The 21784-nt window shown below is 47.6% G+C and overlaps 1 protein-coding gene across 3 annotated transcripts in view; it reads left to right on the top strand.

Moving 5' to 3' along the window:
• Positions 1–21784, top strand: part of dnah5 (dynein, axonemal, heavy chain 5) — a gene marked incomplete at its 5' end in the record, with an annotated part of 96184 nt that extends 74400 nt beyond the window's left edge. For all 3 annotated transcript variants that reach the window (XM_084557099.1, XM_084557098.1, XM_084557097.1), the window contains 11 exons: positions 128–249; positions 2833–2982; positions 4053–4298; positions 4395–4614; positions 5437–5642; positions 6752–6955; positions 15522–15737; positions 16551–16763; positions 17682–17834; positions 20121–20352; positions 21310–21784. In XM_084557099.1, the coding sequence (XP_084413225.1) occupies positions 128–249; positions 2833–2982; positions 4053–4298; positions 4395–4614; positions 5437–5642; positions 6752–6955; positions 15522–15737; positions 16551–16763; positions 17682–17834; positions 20121–20352; positions 21310–21461 (2114 nt within the window). In that variant the 3' untranslated portion in view covers positions 21462–21784. The remainder of the gene's footprint in view (positions 1–127; positions 250–2832; positions 2983–4052; positions 4299–4394; positions 4615–5436; positions 5643–6751; positions 6956–15521; positions 15738–16550; positions 16764–17681; positions 17835–20120; positions 20353–21309) is intronic.

The following is a 21784-nucleotide window of genomic DNA, read 5'->3' as shown; positions in this document are numbered from 1 at the left end:
GATATTTGCATTTAAAAACTATTCTTTTGTGCAGTTTTTATTATTTTATTTATTTTATGTATTTTTTATTTTTTTTTATTCTCTTTGGGTGTTGCTGTTAATGTGTATGCATGTTTGTTTCATCCAGGGGGCGCATCTCTGGACCTGAAGGCTTGCCCCCAGAAACCAGCTAAGTGGATCCTTGACATGACCTGGCTCAACCTTGTAGAGCTCAGTAAACTGTGGCAGTTCTCAGATATACTGGATCAGGTAGAACACACACACACACACACACACACCCACACACACACACACAAACACACACACCAAACACAGCAGTGGTCTCTTGGTGCTTATTAAAATTTTCACAGCTCTCCTTTGCTCTAGTAAGCATGTCAATATCGGTCTCATCATGGCTCACTTCAGTTCCCTCTTAAACAGATACACACCGTAGACTGTGATACACACATGCATGCACGCACACACACACATCCTCATCATGATCGCCTGTCACTCATAAACACACCCACCCTTGTGGGTGACTGACAGCCTGGTGGCCCCCATGGAGGGACAAACTCAATGCTCTGTGAAATGAGCTTAGTTTGGAGGAACTTCCAATCAACTACTTTTGGTTGAAGTGTAAGCGCATATACAGAGGCACACAGTGTGGGTGTGCGTGCGCGCACATGGGAATACACATGTATTTTTCTATGCATGATTAATGGGGGTAGATGGATTAACAGCTCTTTGTTTAATCAAATCAGTCTTCCAAGAAAAACAAGGTGAGGACAGAGTTGTGGAGTTTCAGGTGACTTGAGTGTCTAACAGCTGTGCTCTTCAGCAAAGCACTAAAGCCCTTGAGTTATTAAGTGGAACTGCTCAGTGGCTAAGACAAGTACCTCTGTTTCAGATAATAGATAAATAGATAAAGAGATGCATGCATAGATCACACATTGTGTAGGGTTAGGGCTATCAAACAAGAATCAATCAAGAATCAAGAGTCTTTATTGTCATTATGAGAACATATAGGAATATTTGCAGAGACTCCCGGCTTAAGAGGCATATAAATAACACAACATTTAAATAAAACACTTACGGAAAATATAAAACACCCTTAAAAATGAGAAGAAATGTAATCCAGTCTATGAGACGTTGTGAGTGTGTGATTGTCCTACTTCTGAGGACTGGTGGTCTGTTTGATTGTCATGTTAGAAGTGAGTGTGTGTGCGAGAAGGTGAGTGTGTGTGTGGCTGGAGGGGGGAGGGTGCATGTGTGAGGGTTCTGTAGGGGGAAGGGATATGGTGTGTTGCTACAGGAGGGCGATTGCTTTCACAGCTCTGAGGGAGAAGCTGTCCCTGAGTCTGCTGGTGCGTGTTTTGATGTTGCTGTGCTGTCCTCGCCACCCGGGCTAAGTCCTTAATGCGACAGTGTGGTGGCTGCAGCAGCTGCACAGCACCAGAACACTGAGACACAGGATGCTTTCGATGGTGGCTCTGTAGAAGTTCATGAGCAGCTGTGAGGAGAGTCCAGTCTGCTTCAACTTCCTGAGAAAGAAGAGCCGTTGTTGGACCTTCTTCACCGGGTGTGAAGTGTTCACGGTCCAGGAGAGGCCAGAGGAAATGTGGATGCCCGGGAATTTACTGCTGTCCACACGCTCCACCGCCTCCTCATGTATGCAGAGAGGAGCGTGTTCAGTCTTTCTGGCCCTCCTGTAATCCACTATGACCTCCTTGGACTTGCTGACGTTCAGCATAAGGTTATTCCTGGAGCACCACTGTGTCAGGTTCTGGACCTCTCCTCTGTAGTGGCTCTCCTCATTGTTGGATGTGAGACTCATCACGGTGGTGTCGTCCGCATACTTCACAAGCATATTTGTGGGGTGGGTGGCAGAGCGGTCATGAGTGAAGAGAGTGAAGGGGGCCGGTCTGAGCAAACAACCCTGCGGCGAATGGTTCATCTGTAATAAATGCTAATTTCAAGAATTAGGAAAACACTTGAAGAAGAATGAAACCTAGTGGCTAATACAGCTATATTTCTGCTGGATGTGGAGGACCAAATACCTAAACTGAAAATATGCCAGAAACTGTGTAATGACGTCAATTTTAAATCTCATTACTGTATAGCTGCCTGTCCCGGTTATACACTTACCATGTTATTGCCATGAAACATGAGACCTTGACTTCTCCGTCTAACCTCGTTTCCTGTGTACATGTTCACTCAGTGATTGACAGGCTATGTGACGTCGCTGTACACTGGCATATGTCGTGCTTCTCTTTGTTACATCTTGGAAGCATGTGGAGTTTACATGCCCCCAATACAAGCTGCTTTACAGGCACTTAACGCTAGCTGCAAAACAACAAGCGTGAGACTCGTGACCACATCGTGTAACACATGTTCTACATGGTGTGTGTCCTTGTTGTGATATGATTAAACTACGTTATTTTTGTTTAATTCTGCCGGATGTTAGATACAGTACTTGCAACCCGTGTTTCAGAAAAGAGAAGACAAGAAAAAATATAGTATTAGTCGGCTCCCAAACATGTTGTGCAAGCACGGAAAGGCACATGTTCATCGTGGTCCTTACTCATATTAAGGGCAATTTGGGCAATTTGTGGCGTGCATCTAAGAGAGCACAGGCTGGATATGTTTCGTTTCAACAAAAACATAGAGTACATTTAATCCTTTCTTTTTTGCTTGTGATAGATTTAATTCTGAGGCCACTTTGGCAACAGCAACGTGCACGTGTTGTCTTCTTCCTCTTCCGCTCAGATTTGCTGGAATACAGAAATAACAGATTTGGATGTTTTTTATCGATGCGCTCCTGTGTCAGAGCTACTCCCATGTTTCTTCCAGATAAGTCGGAACGAGAAGCAGTGGAAGTCTTGGTTTGACAAGGAGGCCCCGGAGGAAGAGGTGGTACCAAACTCCTACGACCAGGCTCTTGACTGCTTTAGACGGTTGCTCCTCATACGCTGCTGGTGCCCTGACAGGACCATTGCACAGGTAAATATCTCAAGAATTAGGCCACTTCTAGGAAATTTCTTCCTGAACATTTCAGCCAGTAAGAGCTCCAATGTACAAACTCACACTATATTGATAGTAGACAATTTGGAGAATACTGAAGGGGACAATAAGAAGATGTTTCATTGTCCCTATCAGCAGGATTAATCTACACCTGACGTCCTCAGTCATAGTAGTATTTGGTCCACTCTTTTAATGTGCCATGCTCTGCAATATAAGCTAAATAACCTGCCTGAGGTTAAAGTTCTTGTGAATGAATTATGATTAGAGAAGCTTTAAGTGGCAACAGTGTCACTTGTGCAACACCACCAGCCAGTTCAGCATTAGCTCTGCCTTTTCTTTCTTGCAGAAACATAACTTCTGTGTGACGGATCACGTACTGTTTGCAGCTTGTAATTTTCCAGTCAGATCTGATCATTTTCATATGATTTCATAAGTGTGCTGAGGCTCAACTCAGTGTGTTACCTCACTGGACGACACAGAGAGAGAGAGAGAGATCGAGATCTAACAGACGTTTATTTAAATCAAAATCCTCTGCTGTGTTAATGAGACCTGGAACAGAAAACAAGTGCCTGACAGTCTCGTAATGGTCAGTTATTTCCCCGTTGTCCAAAGCTCTCCTTGAAGGTAAAAGCGGGATACATTTAGTAAAACGGCTTTCACTCTGAAGTTTCCTGAGCCTGAATATCTACAACAGCTAATGGACAGTCACTTTTCACTGATGGGTGGTTTTTTTGGTCCACTGCAGACAAGCCTGGAGTGGAATTTATTTTGTTGCACTCACAGTCCAGCAGTTGTCCTTGGCTGTCCAACGGTCTTTACTGTTAGGTGAAAAGAGTAATATCCTTTTTTTAACCCAGCAGTTAAAAAAAATAAAAATACCCTGAACCCTTCCTCTTCCTTCAGGTCCAGAAAATAAATTAATTCTAAAATTTACTTTGGCTCGCCTTCAGTGCCAAACAAGTCTTTCCCCTAGTGTTTCATCATTTTGCATTATGAAGCAGTAAACAAGCGTATCGATTTTGCCACATTTTACTCCTTTTCTCCTCCAGGCCCGTAAATACATAATGGACGCAATGGGAGAGAAGTATACCGAGGGGGTGATTCTGGACTTGGAGAAGATGTGGGAGGAATCAGACCCACGGACACCTCTCATCTGCTTCCTTTCAATGGGCTCAGATCCGACTGACTCTATTATCGCACTGGGGAAGAAGCTGAAGATTGAGACCCGATATGTCTCCATGGGACAAGGGCAAGAGGTCCACGCTCGCAAGCTTCTGCAGCAGACCATGGCTAATGTGAGTCAGTGCTGTGGGGTTACTGCTACCTTTTCCATCAGCTGTTTATAAAATGTGTTTAACAAGGCTTCATATGGATACTGTCTTTGTCTCCAGGGGGGCTGGGCCTTACTCCAGAACTGCCACCTAGGTCTGGACTTCATGGACGAGCTAATGGACACGATAACCGAGGCGGACTTTGTCAACGACAGCTTCCGCGTTTGGATGACCACAGAGGTCCACAGACACTTCCCCATCACGCTTCTACAGATGTCGATCAAGTTCACCAACGAACCGCCACAGGGCCTCAAGGCGGGACTTAAGAGGACCTATGGAGGTGGGGGTTGTGCTTCTTTATTTCAGCATAGACTTTAAAGCATGATCAGAAGTCCAGTCGAGTAATTTTGTTGAGAAGATCTGTGAGGTTACCCTACTCTGTCCTGAGTCGATGCAATGTTCTAGCAAGAAAATGTTTCCAAGCATATATATGTTGAAAAATGTATTTAAAGATAAACAGATATGTGTGTATGTTTGTGCATGTAAGAAGATGATGAGCATGCAGAATAGGGTGTCTTACTGTTCTCTCTGTGTATATGTGCCAACACCTCCTTTGCGGATGTGCACATACAGATAGCCATTTGATCCTGTCCTACCCTGGGGGACGGTGTGCAGGTGAAACGATAAAGATTCAGGAGAAACACCTGCTCGCTGCTTAATTCATTGCATTTTCAGTCCAAGTCAGCCATGGGGGAAATTTCAAACAAGTTCAAACGCACAGTTTGTGTTTTTATGCAAACCTTAAGGTGGAAGAAGTGAAGAATATTTAATATGAAAGAACCAGCTGTCTCTGCTGGCTCATATGGAAAAGGAATACGTGTGCTACCTGAAGGGCAGTTGAGAGGCTGTGCACATGCTTAAGTAATGCTCTTGAATCTTGGCTGCTGTTGAGAATTTACTGATCGGATTATATTTTCCACCTGTGCGTGTCACAAATGCTAAATGGTCTCCAAAAAAAGGGAATCTTTGTTGGTATAAGTCACTTTTTTCTGGATGGCTTTGGATAATCGCGTCTCATGTCATCCATAAAATCTCACTGGTTGTACTCTTACACTTCTGTCTGACAGCCAGTTGACAAATGAATCAATATGTACCCCGCCAGGTATAAATCAGGACCTTTTGGATGTCAGCAACATGGTGCAGTGGAAGCCAATGCTGTACGGAGTAGCATTTCTCCACAGCACAGTACAAGAGAGGAGGAAATACGGCCCTCTGGGATGGAACATCCCCTATGAGTTCAACCAGGCAGATTTCAATGCCACTGTCCAGTTTGTTCAGAACCACCTTGATGACATGGACGTTAAAAAGGTAGGTGAACTTCTTATACATCTAACGACAATACACATGCATGTTTGTGGAGTTTTAGTGGTTTAAAGTAGTGTGTCCGTTCGGTGTGTAGCAGCTTGTGGTTGATTTGGCCTCATTACAGCATTCCTGCATCATAATGTAAGAAATACAACCAAATAGTCTGATTCAGGAAATGTACTCATCATGAGCAGAGTAAAATTTATTCAATGTAGTCCAGTGATGGGCGGTGTATTTTTCACCTAGGCCTTCAATGACCTCCAACCTCATTCAAAACACCTCTTAATACGGTCGTTATGTGGCCACTGCTATAGAAACCATCAACATCATACGGATATGCAATAAAACAGGATCTCATATAGCGAGATGAATGCCATTAGAGCAAGAAACTCACTCCTGTCTCCTGTCACTCCATACCAACACCACACCAACGCCAAATACGTCAAATCCAGCAGAGGCATCAATGTCGACCCAAGAAAGGGCAAAAATATACACAAAAGATGTAAATATAATTCATTTTACTCACCAGAGCTTAAGAAACTATCCAGAGTTCTCCTTGGAGCCTATCAGGCTAGCTAGGTCCAGGATTGAGCGGCCTTTCACGATATCCAGCTTTTCCTTCAAAATCCACCATGATGGCTGAAATATGATTGGATAAAACCCTCTAATGCAAAGTTAGAAGCACCACAGCTGAGAGACAGACAAGCCATGAAATGAAAGAATAGGCTATTGGGAATAATTTAATAAGATTAATGGGAAAATATTAAAATGTAAGTCAGGGATTTTGACAAAGTTTAGGCCAGCAGAAACGGCTTTGCTGGCCCTGACGGCCCACCGCTGGTGTAATCAAATTATTTTTTATTTAAAATATGTAATATTTAAACAACTGAACTTTGAGGGCTTCATAAATATGGAATCAGTCTGTTTTTCAGAAAGGTTTTATGCTAACCCAACCTCACTCTCACTGATCTGCAACATGTCCACATCCTTTACATTACCTAAGCTAGCGTGACTTCTAATCCCTAATCAAATTACACATTCATCAACGCCCTCTGTCAAAATTTCACATCCTATTTGCCGTCATCCCCCATCGCTCTTCCATCTCTCCTCAGGGTGTGTCGTGGAACACGGTGCGGTACATGATTGGGGAGATTCAGTACGGGGGCCGCGTGACTGACGACTATGACAAGCGCCTCCTCAACACCTTCGCCAAGGTGTGGTTCAGCGAGGACATGTTTGGTCCGGCCTTCAACTTCTACAAGGGATACAGTGTCCCCAAGTGCTCCAATGTTGATCAATACCTAACATACATCCAGGTCAGTCTCAGTCTCTCATGGTGGACTCCACACACTTGTATCCGGCTTCTGTAAATAATGGATCGGGTTGTAACTTAAGACATTTGCTTGTATGACTGGACATGTGGCTGTAAAAATGTCACCGATAAGGGCAGCTGCCTTGGGGATTTCACATATGTTTGCACACTGATTCTCTATCTTTCTCCAATTTTATTTGTTTTTCTTCTGCTGCCGACTCTCCCTGGCATCAAAAACAGTGAAGATATTCGATTTTTGAAGGAAGCTAACGCATTCTGTTCTGTCACGTCCAACTGCAGTCCTGTCATGTGTTATTTCAGATCAAATACAAGCAAGATAATTTTATTTCGGATTATATATGATTTATAAGTATTCCTGTATGCTTCACTCTTGGGTTTCCGTGTGTGTGTGGGTGTGCGTGTGTGTGTGTGTCTGGGGGCAGTTCCTGAGCTTGTTTCATTAAAGCTAGTTTCATTATGATGGATGCTCAGGGCTGCCAGGCTCGGAAAGCTTATTCCTCTGCGCTGCCTCTCAAATAGAGAATGACAAACACAGCCTTGGAGAACACACACATACAGACACACGCATACATCCGTGGTTCACTCAAACTTGCTAACAACCTTTCTTTCTCTTTCTGTCACAGACGCAGACACATACTTTATCTAAAGAGACAAAATGCACAACAGAGCATGTGTGTGTGTGTGTGTGTGTGTGTGTGTGTGTGTGTTTGTATTTAAATGAAATGCAGGCAGACAGGAACAAAGACAGAATTCCCTTAGAGGACGTAAATGGGCATGACAATTGACAAAAGGCTATTCTGTCTACCACCAAATGTGACTTTTTATTTCATCAACTCTCATTTTTCTTGGTGTATTAGCCGTGCTCTCTATTGATGTCTGACTCTGTTATAATGCACAGTGTGATGGATGTTTGCAAAAAAATCACAAAATCTATTACCCACAGAAAAACTATGAGTCATTTATCAAGCATAAAAGTGATCAAGTCACAGTTTCATCGGAATAAACCTGCCGTTACACAGTCTTTTCTCTCATGCTAATCTGGGCTCCTCCAGATCAACGAAGAAATGAACACAGAGAAAGTGTGATGAATTAAAAAAAACACTTTTCAGTAAGAGAGATTTAAAAATACTAGTTAATGCTTATACACAAAGATGAAACTTTCATTAGAACTGTAGACCATTGGAGTGGGTTTGAAGCTCACTGTGGTGACTCTCACCGCCTCCATCTTGCCACCTATCTTCTGGTGAATGTCAAAATAGGGTGAAGCACGAATAAAGCTGAGGCAGACAGCGGACGACCTGTGAGGCCACCCAACTTGTCACTTAAAACAGCCACGGCAAAAATTATGTTTAAGGCTTAATATAAGCTATATACATACAAATTACCTTATGGTACAAGTGTCATGGCTGAGTAACAAAGCTGTATTTCGTACCAGGCTGTTAAAACGAGAGTTACGTATGTAACTACGGTTCTATGAATCCTGGATGACCGCCAGAGGCGGTGCTTCAGCACTGAATGTCTCCATCTCGCGCATGCGCAGGTCGAGTGTTTATACCAACAGAGTCACCTGTGACCCCCGATGACACCGGCTAACCTATATCTTCCGGTGACATCAGAGGATCTGTTCCTGCAGAATCTTCTCGCGAAACCACAAGGATTCTGAGTGACAGAACGCTCTGGCGGTCATCCAGGATTCATAGAACCGTAGTTACATACGTAACTCTCGTTCTATTTCATCCTTACTGACCGCCAGAGGCGGTGCTTCAGCACTGGATGACCCATAACGACAAAGTCACGAGGAATGCCAATACATACCTCAATGAGAGGAGGCAGTAGAGGTGGGCAACAGGGCCACACCCAGCGGATGGGGAGTGGCCACATTCACCCGATAGAATCTGGAGAAGGTAGTTGGTGATGCCCACGATGCTGCATCACAGATGTCCTGCAGGGGCACGCCTCTCAGAGCAGCCCATGATGTAGAGACAGCCCTAGTAGAGTGGCACCTCACCCCAGATGGCGGGGGGCGACCACTGTGTCTATATGCCTGGGTAATGACATCCACAACCCAGTGCGACAATCGCTGTTTGGAGAGAGCGCAGCCTTTCCTAGGACCACCATGACAAAGGAACAGCTGTTCTGACCGTCTCATGCTTGCGGTCAAAGATACATAGGCTCTCAGAGCCCGCACAGGGCACAACAGTCCTAACCCGTCCTCCCCTGCAGGGGGAATAAACTGTGCCAGGTGGATAGGTCGGTTAAGGTTCGACGATGACAGAACCTTGGGAAGAAAAGCCGTATTCGGCCACAGAGTGACCCCCGAGCCATCTGAGTTCCATCTCAGACATGAATCACTCACAGAGAGAGCATGTAGCTCCCCAACACGCTTCGCTGAAGTGATGGCGAGGAGAAAAGCAGTCTTAGCAGACACCCACTTCAGCTCCGCCTGCGCCAGGGGCTCAAAAGGAGGCAGACACAAAGCATCCAGCACCAGGGGCAGATCCCATGCTGGAGCTCTCTGTGCCTGTGGGGGTCTTAACCTCAAGGCTCCCTTTAGAAAAAGTGACACGAGTCTTTGGCCCCCCACGGTGTTGCCATCAACCCGGGCATGTCGAGAGGAAATGGCTGCCACGTATACCCTCAGAGTAGCCGGGGACCGTCCGCCATCCAAAAGTGACTGTAAAAACTCCAGAATTTTCGGAATTGTACAGTGCACGGGGTCCTCACCCCTGCTCGAACACCATACAGAAAACAGCCGCCACCTGTTCTCATACTGCAACCGGGTAGAAGGCGCCCTAGCATTCAGTATGGTATGTTGGACAGTGTCCGAACACCCTGTCAGCAGCGGGTCGGGCCCTGCAGTGGCCAAACCCAAAGCTGCAGGCGCTGAGGGTCGGGATGCCAAATCCGGCCCCCTAACTGAGACAGGAGATCCATCCTGTCGGGGAGACGCCAGGGTGAGCTGCGGCAGAGCCTGTGCAGCAGAGGAAACCATGTCCTCCCCGGCCAGAAGGGGGCTACCAACAGCAGCTTGTGGCCCTGCTGGAGGACCCTCTGCAGTACTTGAGGAATCAGAGGGATTGGTGGAAAGGCATAGAGAAGACTCTCCGGCCAATCGTGGGCGAGAGCATCCTGGCCCAGAGGGCTGGTCTCCCCTGTCAAGGAGAACCAGAGGGGGCAATGGGTCGACTCCTCTGTGGCAAAGAGGTCCACCTCTGCCCTGCCAAAAACGTCCCAGATGTTGAGCACCACCTCGGGATGAAGCCGCCACTCCCCCGGCGGAGGCTTGCCACGGGATAGGAAGTCTGCGGTCCGGTTCCGTTCTCCCGGCAAGTACATCGCCCTCATGCTGGCTAGGTGGGGAGCCGCCCACAACAGGAGGTCCCGGGTCACCTGCAACAGCCGTGCTGACCTGGTTCCCCCCTGGTGGTTTATGTGAGAGACGGCTGAGACATTGTCCGTCCGTACTAGCACATGCCTCGCTCTCAGGAACGGAAGAAAAGACTGCAGTGCCATGTGCACTGCCCGAAGCTCCAGCACGTTGATGTGCTCCGAGCGGTCCCGTGCAGGCCACAGCCCGCGAGCTGTCCGGTTCTGCCACACAGCACCCCACCCTGAGAGGGAGGCGTCCGTTGTGACAGTCTCCCGACGGGATGCAATAGAGCCCATGGGCATGCCCCGAAGGAGAAATGACCTCTCCCTCCATGGAGCCAGAGCAAGGAGGCAACGCCGTGACACCTCGAGTTTCCTGTGCCGGTGCCACTTGGCGTCCAAGTGAAAGCTGTTCAGCCACCTCTGAAGGGGACGCAGCGACAGCAACCCTAAGGGGACCACAGTGGCAGCAGCCGTCAGCTTGCCTAAGAGGCGCAAATACAGGACATAGCGCAAACAGCGGCCCTCCCGAAAGAGGAGAAGGAGGCGGATGATGTCGTCCACGCGCCGGGGAGATGGACAGGCCTTCATGGCAACGGCATCCAGAGTCATCCCCAGAAAGAGTGTACTCTGTGAGGGGACCAGGCAGCTCTTCAGAAAATTCACTCTGAGACCGAGCTGGGTCACATGTGAGAGGAGAATCGCCGTGTCCCGGGTCACTTGAGACCGGGATGGCGCGCAAATCAGCCAGTCGTCCAGATACGGCAGAATCTTCATGCCCCGCGACTGCAGGGGTGAGAGGGCTGCCGCCACACACCTGGTGAACACCCGTGGAGAAAGGGAGAGGCCGAACGGGAGCACCCTGAACTGAAAATGGCGGCCCTGGAAGGCAAACCGCAGAAAATGTCTGTGGTGTGGTGCTATGGGGACATGAAAGTACGCATCCTTCAGGTCTACCGAAGTAAACCACTCCCGTCTGGCAACGGTACACAGGACCTCTGCAGTGCTGAGCATGTGAAACCGCAAGACCTTGAGGAACCTGTTGAGTCCCCTCAAGTCGAGGACAGGGCGGAGTCCGCCGTCTTTCTTTTCGACAAGAAAGTAAGTCGAATAGAACCCCCCGGGTGATGACAGGGGGTCTACCGGCTCGATGGCACCCTTGTCCAGGAGGGCGGACAACTCCTGGTTGAGGGCGTGGGCTTTTGCCGGGTCGTGTATGATGGTCATCTTGACCCGGCCGAAGGCTGGGGGCCGGCGTCGGAACTGAAGTTTGTACCCGTGGGTTAAGGTGGAAATCACCCACGGGTCCGTGGTGGAAGCAGCCCAGTGGCTGAGCTGCTGCTGGGAAAAACAGCCGACGACCGGCCCCGGGCTCTCAGCGCCTGGTCCCCCGGCCTCTAGAGGCCCTGGGGGGACGACGGGCTGCATCGAAAGCCTGAGGTTGTCTAGAGGGCAGTCGTTCAGGGGCTCGAAAGCCCTGAGCCCCTCGTTGAACAGACTGTTGAGCCGGTCGCTGAGACCTAAGGTGGCCACTGGGGAAAGTCTGTGGCTGAGAGCGTCGCTGGGGGGCAGCTGAAGAACCCCCCGGCCTGCCGGGAGGAGGCATACTCCTGTGAAGCCCAGAGAGCTGCTGTCGAGTCTGTCTGGCCTGGACTGTGCGCTCAAGCGCCTCTAGAGCAGCCGACCCGAAAATCTCACCGGGTTCCACTGGGACACTGCGGAGGGTTCTCCGGCACGTCTCAGTGAGAGGCGACTGTGCCAGCCACACCTGGCGGCGAGCCTGGACGAGAGTGGACATCAAGCGCCCCAGTTCTCTGGACATCAGAGCAAAAGCCTGCAGAGACGCGTCACTGAAACTGTGGACAGACGCGTCCAGCGTAGCATCCTGCAGGGATGCAGAAAGAGCCAGCATCAGATGCGACAGGGAATTGCCGATGCGTCCCATACGTGCCGCTGCGTCATAAGCTTTAGAGAGCAGATCATCTGTAACCCGACACTGGGGGCGAGGACACCTGGCATCTGGCCTCAGAGCCTCATCAGGCGAAACGATGAGAGCCGCTATAGTCGGTTCAACCGCTGGCATGCGGGCCAAGCCAAACTTGGCTGCGTCCTGCATGGCAGCCAGGGTCCGGCCATCAGATGTTGCATGAGAGAGGACTCTAGTATCCCTCCAGCATGCGTGCAGCTCCCTCAGGTATTCGTCTGACGGAGGCACAGTAAAGGTGGCAGGGACTGGGCCCCGCCTGAAAAAAGCACTGGCAGGAGCCGGCTGAGCTTGTGGAACATCCAGCTGCAGGCGGGCCAGGGCCATACGAATGATGGCACCCATAGAGCTATCCTCAGACCCAGCAGCACAACTGTGGGTTGAGGAGCGGGAGCTCTCCCCAGAGCCATGCTTGGAGGTAATGTCCTGGGGAACCACGTCCGCCCCACAGTCAGCGAACTCAGTGGCTGATGCCGCCACGGAGAGCACATCATCCTCTGGATCGAACACGGCCGCAGGAGGAGCAGGAGCACCAACCTCCCCTGCACCAGTCCCAGACTGGATGGCTAGGAAGAGGGACTTCACCTGGTTCAACTCCTCAGTCAGCTGGTCCACCTTGGAGGCCAGTTTAGACTCCTTGGCCCCCCTCCCGGAGGAGGCACCCACGGTCTCAGCCCGCCGTCTAGGTCGCCTAGGCTGAGTTGGCATTCGCTGGGCTGGAGTCAACTGGTCCGGCCCCGGAACATGGCCCAGCAGGTGTTCAGCCTCAGCCAGTCTGGCAACCCGCACTGCCCGGGGCATGAAGCTACAGTTCATGCATGGATCCTCCGAAAGCCCCTCCCTCAGGTGTTCAAGGCCAAGGCACGAAGGACACATATCATGACCATCTTCAGGCTGCAGAGAAGCCAGACAGGCCGAGCAAGAGTGGTCACCAAACATGGTGACAACAACTGAGAAAACAACAGATGCTGGGAGAGGGAGCGAACGCACTGCCTTCACCAACAGGTGTTGCAACAAGGGCGACAGCACACGCCTATGCTGGGAGCGGGAGCGAGAGCACTACCTTCACCAGCAAGTCAGCTTGCTGTGCAAAAAAACAAAACAACCCAAGTAGGCCGAGCGAAAAACGCTGGTAAAACTACTTTTCCAAGGTAATAATATACACCTAAAGTGGGAGCGGGAGCGCACACACTGCCTTCACCACTACAGGGAACAACAACGAAAAACGGGCTACAACTTAGCGGATAACGGCGGTACAAATGTCGGGAGAGGGAGCGAGTACGCTGGCTTCACCAACAAATCAAACTACAACGAAAGACGGGTACAACCAACGGTGTACCGATACACAGGCAATAGGTCAAGCGGGCAACGCAGACCGCTAATGCCCGTAAATAATTACACAAATGTCGGGAGAGGGAGCGAGTACGCTGGCTTCACCAACAAATCAAACTACAACGAAAAACGGGTACAACCAACAGTGTACCGATACACAGCCAACAGGTCAAGCGGGCAACGCGACCGCTAATGCCCGAAAATAATAACACGAGCGTCGGGAGAGGGAGCGAGTATCACGCCGTCACCAACCTTATAACAAACGACTAAAACAAATACTCAAAGGGTGTCCGCGGTAAACCGCAACAAACCTCCCGTCTCAGCTCGTCGCAGCCTTTGGAGGGCGCAGCTCGCAGCTCCGACAACGTTGTCGCAAGGCTACCGGCGACGAAGCAGCAGTGAAGTACACGCTTAGTTCAGCTAGAACTTACTGACATACGTCTACCTGCAAAAGCGAGAAGATGAAAAGGAACAGATCCTCTGATGTCACCGGAAGATATAGGTTAGCCGGTGTCATCGGGGGTCACAGGTGACTCTGTTGGTATAAACACTCGACCTGCGCATGCGCGAGATGGAGACATTCAGTGCTGAAGCACCGCCTCTGGCGGTCAGTAAGGATGAAATAGAATGTTTATTTCTGCTGTTAAATTTGACTTGACTCTCTTTTGGAGCAAGCCTTGAGTGGCCATTCTGGGAACCACAGTTTTTGCCACTTGCTCGCTGGATTCATTTATCAGCCATTTATCGGCTGCCACTTGGTTAAAACAAAACATTTAAACATATTAATTTGCTTTTATTTGGGTTTGCTTCCTCGACAATGCCACTCGCAATAAAACGCTGTGCATCCGTTACTAAGTATGTTTGTTCTGAAATTTCTATCTCATTAGCCACGCTGCAGTAACAGATGGCCCATCTTCCTGTCATTTCTGAGAAAGGCACTCACTCTAAGATGTCTTTAAAACAATTAAAACGGCACAATCTCAACTCCGTGCTTTTGACTAGATTTCTATTAGAGCAACTTTGTCTCTAAATTGAATCCAGAAATCTGGATTTGCCCCATCTTAAATGTTACCACTGGCCCCAGTGGGGCAGCGGTTGTGCTGTAGGATAGTCATTTTGGTAAACCGTATTTTTTCCAACAGTTTCTTAAAGTCACCTGATTAATCTCAATATACTTACTGCGTACTGCACTTCCTCGTTGTTATTTATCCTATAAGACCGGCTAGAAAATTGGTATTGACTGCTAAACTGCCAGAGAGCTTGGAGTCTGTTCAAATTGAAAGCATTAACATTATATCAAGTTGTTTGCTGCATTTTTCGTTTATGAGATAGTTGGAGGTTGAAGAGATTTAAGAGCTTACACAAAGAGAGCACACTCATTGCCACAGAGATGGAGCCGCCGGCAGTAAAACGTTTGGCTCCGTTTGAGCGTGCTGAACGCATTTCGTTCAGTTTATTTTCACCCTCCTTACTAGAGGGTGAACGTAAGTAGCTGGTGACACCATGTGCGCCATAGGAGACGCTCGTCGTCAACATTTTCCCCAGGCCAAGGGTGGGCATTGCTGTGAGAACAAACACAGAGCAAGGAAATAAGTGTCTGAAACTGGGGAGAAAAGGCAGACCACCGCTTCCAACAAAAGAAAAAAAACAGGTAGCACATAAGAATGAATTCCTGGAAATACAGGTGACGGCTCAGACTGAGGCAATAACCTCCTCCATAGGGCCACGGGGCTTCTCTCACTCAGAACTCATTATGGGATTATAGATAATGCATCATGGCTATTTCTGTCTAAAAATATTTTCACAAATGTGACCTGAATAAGTGATCTCCAGTTCCTTAAGTGCTGCTGTTCTTCTACCGCAGGGTCTTCCAGCTTACGACACTCCAGAGGTGTTTGGTCTCCACCCGAACGCAGACATAACCTTCCAGAGTAAACTGGCTAAGGATGTGCTGGACACCATCCTCAGTATTCAGCCTAAAGACAGCTCATCAGGTGGAGGGGAAACCAGAGAAGCCGCGGTATCTAGGCTGGCTGACGACATGCTGGAGAAACTGCCTCCTGACTACGTACCTTTTGAAGTAAGCCCGAGTGTGTGTGTGTGTGTGTGTGTGTGTGTGTGCGAGTGTGTGCGATGTGTGTGTCTGCCTGGAGCAGCCCCAGGCAACATGTGCAATGTTCCTCTACTGGCTGCGTGTGCTGGTGTGGTATGCAGCGTGGTTAGGCTGTGCGTCTGAGACAGTGACGGGGTGAAAAGAAGACCAGAAATAGACACAGGGTGTGGAGCATGCTAGCTTTATTTTATTTTATTTTTTTTTTTTTCTTGTCACCAAAGAAGAAGCGAGACGAAGAAGCGTGACTTTTCACATGGAAAACTGTCGCGGCACGACACACCCTGCGTCTACTGCTTTGATTCCCATCTGTCTTGCTTTCTTGTCTGTCAGTTTACACAGTGCATAAAAAAAACAGAGAGCCGGTGTCCCATGTTGACAGGCTCCACAAGATGTGTTTTAAAATGAGGGACAATTGTAAGAGCAGAAAGGCCCAACATAATACAGAAAGATGGAAGTGTTTACGGAATGTCTGCATTTGCAATGACAGACAGCTCAATGTTGTATTTTCAGTGAAACAGACTCCATCTCTCGTGTTATTTCTGTTCCTTACAAATATCAGTAACTATAGTAACCTCACATCCTCTCCAGTTTCTACTGAAGCGTTTCAACATCCAGATAAAAAAAAAAGAGAAACACTTCTGCAATGTTTCATGCGTGCAGAGGGAAGGTATACCAAACTTGAGAAACAGTGATCCATTTCCAGCAAAAAACTGTGTGCACTCCACGCATTATACTGTCAGTCCCTTCCGTTGATTCATTTACCTGCGTCACTGAAACCAGGTGAGAGAGCATCTTCAGAAGATGGGCCCTTTCCAGCCCATGAACATCTTCCTGCGTCAGGAGATTGACCGGATGCAGAGGGTCATAGTTCTGGTCCGAAACACCCTCACGGACCTCAAGCTGGCCATCGACGGGACCATCATCATGAGCGAGAACCTGCGCGACGCCCTGGACTGCATGTACGACGCTCGTATTCCTGCGCGCTGGAAAAAGGTCTGTGGGACATGACTTATTCGTTATTGCTATTTGTTAATTATTCTGTCTAAAAAAAGAAAGAAAAAAAAACACATCACGCTCTTCACTTCTTATTCCAGTAGCATCTGCAGTAACCGTAACCTCCAACTCGTGTAATTTTATCGTTTTCTCAAACTGTGAAGTGAGTCCTCTTAATATGAACGGTCATAAATTAACTCTGCTTAAAGCTATTAAAGCCCATTGCCTTCAATTAAGTACACTAACATGTCATTTTAGGGAGCCCCAAGGCTGCTCAGTACTAAACAGGGACACTTTCTCTGGTGTTATTTATTGTCCTCCAGGTTTAATTGTTTGTCTCTGTGAACATCAGGTAATTTATGTCCACTAGAGTCAAGCACATCGTCATTATCAGTCAGGCTAAGTTCTTGTTCAGCCCACGCTAATGCGCCTCGTCGTTTTAATTTATGCACTATACTTTTTAGTTGTTGGTACAGTGTAGCTGAAGAGAATACTGGGACATTAATAATCCCAGAGGAAGGGCAAGAGCAAACAAAGGAAGAACTATGACTTAGCATGACTATTCCTATATGCTCTATTTGAATCAGTCGGTCGGTATTCAAGCCGTGCTGCACGTTGTTAAAATAATTCACGACCGGCTTGCTCCTTAGATTCAGTTTTTCTACCTGCAGGGCTATCTTCTACATATGCAACATTTATCTGCACTACCCTCTTTTGTGATTTGTTGTATTTTTTTTTTTTTTTTTTTTTTTTTTATCCTTTTGTGCAAGTCTTGTTCTCTTACCACACGATGATTCATGCACCTTTCAATCTCCCTTTGACTTCTCCTCTGATCCTCCCGGAAGACAGTTTTACAGCGTTTCACAGCGATGTTTTGTTTTCATGTTGTTGTTTGTCTTTGTTGTGATCATGTTGCAGGCATCGTGGGCCTCCAGCACCCTGGGGTTCTGGTTCACAGAGTTGCTTGAGCGGAACCGGCAGTTCCAGGTTTGGCTCTTTGAGGGGCGGCCCAACTGCTTCTGGATGACAGGCTTCTTCAACCCGCAGGGCTTCCTGACAGCCATGAGACAGGTACACACGACATCAGGCTACCTACCTATTTGCCCACCGCCGGGAAGGAGACCAGATGGCACGCAGAGGGAGAAGCAGGCACTCAGCCACATTCACACATGCGACCGAGCATGTGCATACACACTGCACCCACACACACTGAACACACAATAGAGACTCATGTTTTAGAAATTCATTACAATCTAGCACTGGGTTTCACAGGGAAGACTCTATTGTCTACTCCTGATTTAACACTTTTCATTCATAAGTTAATCATTTCATTAGTAGTTACATAATGAGGCAATACTTAAATATTTCTGCAGCTGTACAGTACATACACAAGTACAATAAGAGAGGTCACATAGTGGGGGCTGTGGTCGAGCAGTAATGGGACAGGAAGGCCTCGCACGTTGGAGTGGAGTGATTTAAGACCATCGGCAGTCTTGTCACCATTCAGTGTGTGATTGTGGTTGGCGAGCAGCGTTGTCAGGCGCTCTTCATGGCCTACTGTTGTTGGGCAGAGCACCACCATGTCATGCACTAGATGACTTACACCAATCAGCCAAAACATTAAACCCGTTGACAGAAGAAGTAAATAAAATTGACCATCTTGTGACAATACAATGTTCTGCTGGAAAACTTTTGGACCTGGCATTCGTGTGGATGTTACTTAGACATGTACCACCCACCTAGACCAGACCAGGTACCCCCACCCCATAGCAATGACACTCCTTGATGGCAGCAGCCTGACATAGGCTTAAGGAACAACATAAAAACAGCAAACAGCACAAACAGACCTCCAAATTCACTAGATCCCAAACTGATCAAGTATCTGTGGGATGCACTGGAACAAGCCTGATCCACAGAGGCCTCTCCCCTAAACCTATAGGACTCAAAGGACCCCCCTAACAACATTCTGTTGCCAGACACCACAGGACACCCTCAGAAGACCCATGTCCATTCTCTGATGATGAAGACATAATATATTTTATCTCTATCCAGCTTCAGTCTTGTAGAAACAGCTGGGGGCAATGTTAAGGCAGAATCCCATATGGGTGCAGCCAAAACAAAAAAATAAAAAATAAAAATCAATTCCAAACTTTTCAACTATAGTTCTGTGGGTGCAGTGGAACTTGTACGTAGCCCTGGTGAAGGTCAGTTTTTCGCAAACATAGAGAGATTTGTTAAATTTGGCAGCCAGTTCCTCCTCTGTGGGCAGTGGGTACTTGTAGGAACCTTATTCACCGACCCAATACACGCACAGGTGCAGGCCCCATGATTGTTTTGGCTGCCACCACGTCAGGTATCAATGATGACAAAAATCCATGTTTTATAAGGCCCTCATCCAGCAACAGCAGCAGGGTCCTTCAGAGGCTGGATGCACCTCTGGACCTAAATTGTGTTCATACTCGTGTTAGTCTATTGCAGATTACAAACAAAAATGGATTTCCATAATGACTGGTGGCTTGGTCTGGTAATTGTCTATTATGAAAATAAACTAATGGCTGTAGCGTGTTTTCAGGCACATCACATCAGACATCACATCCCTGTACTTTGCAGTTTTGAGCAATAATAAAAGCGTTTAGTACTGGTGTAAGGCTTATAAATCTGACTAAGTTCCATTTTTTATTTGTTCTACTCAGATAAATCCTGGTTCCTCTGAGACAGAAATGATGTGGTTTACTGAGAAGCAATTTGTTGAACTGCTGTTAGTTCTCGAATATACCCGTCCTGCCCTGCATATACTGTATCTTGAATATTAGCTTCTCAGGAGACACACTGCAGCTTTTATCAGTCTTGTGGTGTCACAAACTAGCTGGAGAGTTCTTCGATTCGGTGTATCATGTGCGTGAAATAACTGTCTTGTTTTTGTGTCTCGTTTTTTTCTAAGATCCGTTACGTGTCTGCCCTTGTTATTGCTCATGAATCCCCATCCGTCCAATTTTGCCCAATAAGGTTTTTGCCAGTTCTATTCTTCTCTTTTGATATAAAGGCACAATGACTGAAGGGACGCAATAGTCACATTTCATTTATTTGTTGCTCTCGCTGCTCCTTTTTTTTTTTTTTTTTGGAATCATATTGGATTTATTTTCCTTCCATCTCTGCAGCACCTCTCCGAACAGCACCTTAGATGGAGTGCACTTCACTGCCCTTTTTTTTGTTGTGCTTTTATTACAGCCCTTTTATCACAATTGATTTTTCGTGGGGAAACGGTTGCCAAATGTCATCTCTGTCATTCGTGTGTACTGCCGTATCTAATTGGCCACATCGGTGCCTTAAAGTTCCCATTTGTACTCGCACTCGTAGGAGATCACGCGGGCCAACAAGGGCTGGGCCCTGGACCGGATGGTGCTGTGCAACGAGGTGACCAGGTGGATGAAGGATGACATCACCCAACCCCCAACAGAGGGAGTGTTTGTCTACGGTCTGCACCTGGAGGGAGCCGGCTGGGACCGGCGCAGCTGCAAACTCATCGACTCCAAACCCAAAGTCCTCTTCGAGATGATGCCTGTGATCCGGATGTACGCTGAGAATAATGGTGAGTTTTGCTATTAGATGGAGGAAGAAGCGGAGGTGAAGATTGTAATCTCACAATACACATGATTTAATCCTGTCTGTCTTAAGAGGGTCCTTTCTCCTTTCTCCTCCTCAAAGTTTGCATCCCACGCAGCCGCTGGATGGATGTAACATTTAAATGTCAAGCAGACTAAGTGCTATTTATTTTGTCTGGGAATAGATTACCAGCAGTATGTGGCCCAGTGTTTGTTCTGGATAAGGCCAGAGTATATTCAGCCAGGCAGCAGACAGACAGGCCCCCGTGGACGCCTGCGAGCGGGGAATGAATTAATGATCCAATGATACGCTTAATGTGTTTTGTTTACACCGCGTCCCCTCCCAGCCTTCCCCTCAAGAAGCCTGCCTGCTGGGTTTGAGTGTGCGTCAGCGCAACGGAGGCTGGTTTCTGTGGACGAGTGGTTGCAGGAGCGTCCATCCGTAAGGATGTATGACATGCACGCGTGTAGGTTAGAGCGGGGCTCAAGAGTCTTGAAAAGTGCTCTACTTAATTGTCCTTCCTTCTGAGGAGATTAGTTCCAGGCCTGCGTATTTCATCAGCAGAGCTTTGGTTTGTGTCCTGATGGAGGGGAGCACCTAAGAAACACTGGTAGCACCTCTGGTCCTGGCTGACAGGCTAACAACTCACCAGCCAGGAAACCGACGGAGCTAAAATAAAGTGGTGCTGAGAAAGGAGTGGGAAATAACCACCTTCTCCTAATTAAAATGATCTGCCTAATGTTTGAGATTTTGACTAAAAACAGATGTTTGCTGGACACAGCTGGGTGCCCCGGTGGCAACTCTGCTCCAATGTAAATATTGAATAGCCTTGAAATAACTCGACTGACAAAGATATTTAATTAAGATATGCCAGCTGCTGCTCAGTTTTCATCAAAAATATTAAATTGCCTTTTTGATTTTCCTCCTTCTTTTCGTGTTGCAGGTGCGAAGGACCCCCGCCTGTACTCCTGTCCAATCTACAAAAAGCCAGTCAGGACAGACATGAATTACATTGCAGCTGTAGACCTGAAAACCTCCCTTCCTCCAGAATACTGGATCCTGCGGGGCGTGGCTCTCCTCTGTGACGTCAAATGAGCGCCTCATCGGTCACATGAACAGGATTCTTCAATGTGCAAAGGTGGACTATTTACATGGCTATATTTTTATCTGCAATGCATAGAAAGCAGTGTAGCTTTCCACTTTAGCAATCGCCGACAGCCCGGCTGGCTTAAAGTGGCCAAATAAGACCCTTGTGTCCGGTAAATGTCAGGAGGTGAGGTGAGAGTGTGTATTTAGTGCAGTCAACCCAATGTCAATACTGTCATTAGCACATTTGAAAAGATCGTTGTTTGCTTTACTTGAGGTCAAAGGAATTGGAGACAGCTGGAGCGTAACAACTAAAGGTCAGATTTAAAGGT

This window comes from Chelon labrosus, assembly GCF_963514085.1.
Source record: "Chelon labrosus genome assembly, chromosome: 12".
In the NCBI taxonomy this organism is placed as follows: domain Eukaryota; kingdom Metazoa; phylum Chordata; class Actinopteri; order Mugiliformes; family Mugilidae; genus Chelon; species Chelon labrosus.
The sequence above is the reverse complement of the archived record's forward strand: the minus strand, read 5'-3'. Positions and strand labels throughout refer to the sequence as shown.